The 5,214-nt window shown below is 35.2% G+C and overlaps 1 protein-coding gene across 1 annotated transcript in view; it reads right to left on the bottom strand.

Moving 5' to 3' along the window:
- The window catches only part of LOC107681910 (chloride channel protein 2-like), a 24,309-nt gene that overhangs the window by 10,095 nt on the left and 9,000 nt on the right, over positions 1-5,214 (bottom strand). The window contains exons 4-11 of the mRNA XM_016478281.1: positions 5,011-5,139; positions 4,729-4,862; positions 3,433-3,510; positions 3,282-3,360; positions 2,204-2,329; positions 1,973-2,057; positions 1,147-1,248; positions 910-994 (exon numbers count right to left, since the gene is read on the bottom strand). Coding sequence (XP_016333767.1) covers positions 910-994; positions 1,147-1,248; positions 1,973-2,057; positions 2,204-2,329; positions 3,282-3,360; positions 3,433-3,510; positions 4,729-4,862; positions 5,011-5,139 — 818 coding nt within the window. The remainder of the gene's footprint in view (positions 1-909; positions 995-1,146; positions 1,249-1,972; positions 2,058-2,203; positions 2,330-3,281; positions 3,361-3,432; positions 3,511-4,728; positions 4,863-5,010; positions 5,140-5,214) is intronic.

Genomic DNA, 5,214 nt, shown 5'->3' with positions numbered 1-5,214 from the left:
AAGTAATCCACAGCACTCCAGTCCATCAGTTAACATCTGGAGAAGACAAAAGCTGAAACAAATCCAGCATCAAGACCTTTTTAACTGAAATACCATAGGGTCCATAATCCATAATAACTCTTCCTGCAGTGAAAAAATGGATCTCCTGTTGTCTCTCACATCAGAATCCAGCCACATATTTGTTTAGAGCTGTTTAAACGCTGCTTGATCTGTGCAGATTTCTCTCCTGATTCACACCAGAACACTTTTTTAATGCAGGAAGAGTTATTATGGATTATGGACTCATATTTTAGTTAAAAACGTCTTAATGCTGGATTAGTCTCAGCTTTTGTCTTCTCCAGATGTTAACTGATGGACTGGAGTGCTGTGGATTACTTGTGGATTATTGTGATGTTTTTATCAGCTGTTTGGACTCTCATTCTGACGGCACCCATTCACTGCAGAGCATCCATTGCTGAGACACTGATGCAATGCTACATTTCTCCAAATCTGATGAAGAAACAAACTCATCTACATCTTGGATGGCCCGAGGGTGAACACATTTTCATTTTGGGTGAACTATTCCTTTAAAAAGACATTGGCTTTCATGTTTCATTTAACTGCTAATTGTGCATGCACTGTATTTAAATAAGGCAATTTTATTGTAGCGTATGACTGCATTTGCTGCTAATGGAGCATTTTATTGCCTCATTTTGAGTCACTGATTAATTAAAGAGAACAAGAGTGAGTGTATAAAAGAGAAAGAGATGATGATGCTGTATTTTATATGAGTGAGTGTTGTTGAGATTGATTAATAAATGCTTTAATGTTTCTCTCGGCTGTCTCATTAAAATTATTAACTGGATGGATTTAGCAGCCTGGGGAACAAACACTGGAGTGTGTGTGTGTGTGTGTGTGTGTGTGTGTTACCCGTCCAGCCATAAACTGCCCAAAGCCTGGAGGGAAAGTGAGCGTTGAAATCAGCACAGAGACCAAAGCGGAATATAAGAAACAACTAGACAGAAAACACATGATTAAACACAAACAAAGACATATTTGACACATCATAGACTTTTTACAATATATACAGCAAATTCTATTATTATCTAATATTATTTTTCATGACATTTTACCCTTATCGTTAGTTCTGCTGTAGGAATCACTTACTTCTTCATGAGGAAGCTGTTCGTGGCTTTCTGCTTCTTCACAAACAGAGAAATCTTTCCATACAAATACACAAAGAAGGCGCCACCAAAGCCACATACGATCCTGCAGAGAGAAAACTTTGTGCGTTAAAAACCATGAGAGGAGTGCATTACAGCAGTTCCCCTTCATGGGAACTTCGAACTGCGTCCTCTAGGGGTCGCTATGGGGGAACGCCTCGTCGTGACCCGTGTCTGAAGCATACATTGAAAAAACACCAACTCGTTGGCCGGCGACAGCCATGACGTCACTACCCCTAGAGGACGCAGTGTCTCGTTCCCTACTCAGGGAACCATGGTTACATAAGTAACCTGAGACGTTTTACAACAGTTATAGACATTTAAGGAGTATCTCTGTAGAGAAAAATTTCATTTTTAAGCCTAAACACATAAAATATCTGCTAGTGCCACAAAAACAAATATACAAGCCTTAATAGGTTAAGAAATTTTGCTTGTCATGTAAGTATACATTTTGTGTGCTACTGCTATTTTTATGACTTGCACACATATTAACTTTTAAAACATGCTCCAAAAATATTTGTTGTATTTACAATAAAATAAAATAAAAATTCCACTTATTTTTGTCATATATATATATACAGTGGGTACGGAAAGTATTCAGACCCCCTTTCTGCATTTACTAAAACATGACAGTGAAAGAATCAGTAGAATCAGTGTTATTATTGTAAATAATTAATAAAAATTTATAAAAAATATAGACATATATTAAAAATAATTAAAAAAATATATATTATTAAAACTATAATAGCATCTAAAATAACACTACTGACCCCATCGCAGCAAAGATGGGAAGCTCCTGCAGGTCAAAAGGAAAGTCCAGCCTGTATTTTGTTGCATAAAGAGCCGTAAGTGTCTCTGAGAGAGAGATAGAAAATCAAATCATCATCGACTGTGCATTTCATTCAAGTACAAACAAGTAAGAGCACTTGCTGGTGTTACAAATACAGCCCAATGTGGCTTATCACTTTATTAATATACATATGCATTGAACAAACACGCACCTTCCTGTCTGTTCCACACCGGCAGAAGTCTGAAGATGAAGGAACCGAACGTAGCAGACAGAAATCCACGCCAGTAGTTTCGTGCGACGAAAAACATAGATGTGACCTCTAAGCTGAATAACGCACCTGAAACACACACAAAAACTCACAAATCAGACAAAACCAGCACAATTTTGAGCACTCTTTCAGTCTATTTCATGTTTAGTTTAATGTGCTACTTGTCATTTCTTTGTACTTGTTAGTGAAATTTACCAGCAATTTCTGAATGATTGATTTTATTTAAAACAAGTCTCACCAAGGCTGCATTTATTTGATCTAAAATACAGTAAAAATTATATAATATTATTGCAGTTTAAAATAACTGTTTCATTGTGAATGTATGTTTAAATGTAATTTATTCCTGTGCTCAAAGCTGTATTTTCAGCATCATTACTCCAGTCTTCAATGTCACATGATCTTCAGAAATCATTCTAATATGCTGATTTGCTGCTCAAGAAACATTTCTGATTATTATCAATGTTGGAAACAGTTGTGCTGCCCAATATTTTTGTGGAAACTGTGATGCATTTTATTTTTTCAGGATTCACAGATGAATAGAAAGTTCAAAAGAACAACATTTATTTGAAATAGAAATCTTTTGTAACATTATAAATATAATTTCTGTCACTTTTAATCAATTTAATGCATGCTTGATGAATAAAAGTATAAAAGTATTCATTTATTTGAAAATTCTTACTGGATGGTGGTGTACATCTGAACAGAAACATGATATTTGACATTTCTTACACATAACAGTTAACACACACACACACACACACACACACACGTGCACACTAGAGCCCGACCGATATATCGTTTAGCTGATATAATCGGCTGATATGAGCCTGTCGCCGATATATCGTATCGGCGAATATGCCGCCGATATGCCACCGATATGAAATTTTTTTTAAAGAACATATAACGCTATGGAAAGTCTAAGGAAAGCCATTGAAACTTTGAAAGGTCATATCTCCGTAACGGCGCCAAATACACACACACACAAATACACACACACACACAAACAGACACGTTTTCTCACCTCCAATAGGAGCAGCGAAGCAGCAGCCAATTCCCACAGCACATCCGACCGTCAGCATCTCCTCGTTTCTGGCCTTATTCTGTTCAAAACACACAAGAACTAAATACAACAAATCTACTGCAGTGAATGCTATAATAAAGTTTTTCAATACCTTATAAATGCCACTGAAGAGCGACATGAATTTGCAGAGAAGAGCAGCACACACACTGCCGACATGCACGAACGGACCCTACAGGACAGAAAACATTTTATTTTATTACTTTATTACTTTATTTTATTACTTGAAATCAAATTAACTGTAACTGAAATAAAATAAAATTAAATAATATAAATATAGCTAGTTTCTAAAGCAACTTTTCTCATTTTCATTGTTTCATAAATAGACATATACATTAAAAATGACTAAAAATGACAAAAACAGCAAAATTAGTGATCTTTAACTAAAATTAAAAGGAAAATTTGAAAAAAAAAAAAAATATTCAAAATGTTATTAAAAACTACAATAGTCTCTCAAAATAATCAATAACTTTAATGGCTACTCTATTGTGAACTGCGGTTCATGATAATTTTGATTACCATGGTGTATTTTTGTAAAGTATATGAATTATGGCAATTAAAAATAAAAGATCAGTTTTTTAAAAGTTTTAAAATAGTTTAAATAGAGTGAAACTTCAAGAATAAGTTTGCACACTTGAAACAGATAAAGTGCACATGTTTTTTGTCCTCTAGAGGGTGTGGTTTCATCACATTTCAATTTAAAGTCATATTTACAGTTTAGTGCTTTTGAAACCAGTGTTATCATAGCTAGCTAAAAAATCCATTACTTGAAATACAATAAACTGTAACTGAAATAAAATAACATATAGAAATGTAAACTTACTGTATTTTAGATAGTTGCCGATGCAATATTTCTCATTTTGATTTATTTGAAAATGAGAAAATACAAGTAAAATAAAAATAAAATACATAGACATATTAAAAAAAACATTTGAACCAAAATAATCAAAATAATCAAAATATCAATATAAACTATAATTGCATAATAAACTAACTAGATAAAACTCTGTGGGAGTGTTGTAGAAACATTGCTGTAGTGTTGAGGACTTGCTGGAATTTTTTTAGAATCTTTTTTTTCTTATGTTTTCAAGCATTCCCTGGGAATCTGACCCATGACTGTTTGAGCTACAGGAAAGAGATTTATGGAAGACAGGAAGATTTTTACAAATAACGACTGAAATTAGTGTCTGCTCCTCATATACTGTAAAACTACTGTTATGATACTTTTTTCATTATGTTTTTTTCTGCCTTTACAAGCACCATGTTAATTCTAAAGAGAAGAGCAGCTTGCAAATTTGTTTTTGTGTTCCATGTTTGTGTGTGTGTGTGAGAGTGTGTGTGGGAGTGTGTGTGTGTGTGTGTGTGTGCGCGTGCGTGTGTGTGTGTTTACCTCCTTGCCCACAGGTAATTCACTTCCGAGCACACAGGTCAGACTGATGACTTTGGACACTAATGTTTTGAAGGTGAAATATTCCTGCAGCATCACTCCTCTCAGAGACGTCTTGGTTTCAGGAATCCCAGACCCTGAACCACACACAAACACTAACGAGCTACTGTATGAAGAATCACACAGAGACTTCATCGCATGACACCTGTTGTAAAAGCTCACAAATTATGCTTTGCTTTATACTGTATGTACAGTAACGATGCTTTGTGAATGTGTGCGTCTCACCAGCGGCCTGAACTGACACTATGTTTGCAAATCCTGCTGCGAAACACATTAGAAACAGAGAATAAGCGACCCACGCCAAATACTGCAAGACAACATGACTGTCTGCAAGATCGTAGATCCACCTGTGTGCTGTAGAGAGAGAGAGAGAGAGAGAGAGAGACAGAGAGATAGATAGATAGATAGATAGATAGATAGACAGACAGA

This window comes from Sinocyclocheilus anshuiensis, unplaced genomic scaffold, assembly GCF_001515605.1.
Source record: "Sinocyclocheilus anshuiensis isolate Anshui unplaced genomic scaffold, SAMN03320099.WGS_v1.1 scaffold1390, whole genome shotgun sequence".
Classification (NCBI taxonomy): Eukaryota; Metazoa; Chordata; class Actinopteri; order Cypriniformes; family Cyprinidae; genus Sinocyclocheilus; species Sinocyclocheilus anshuiensis.
This window is presented reverse-complemented; position numbering and strand designations above follow the sequence as displayed.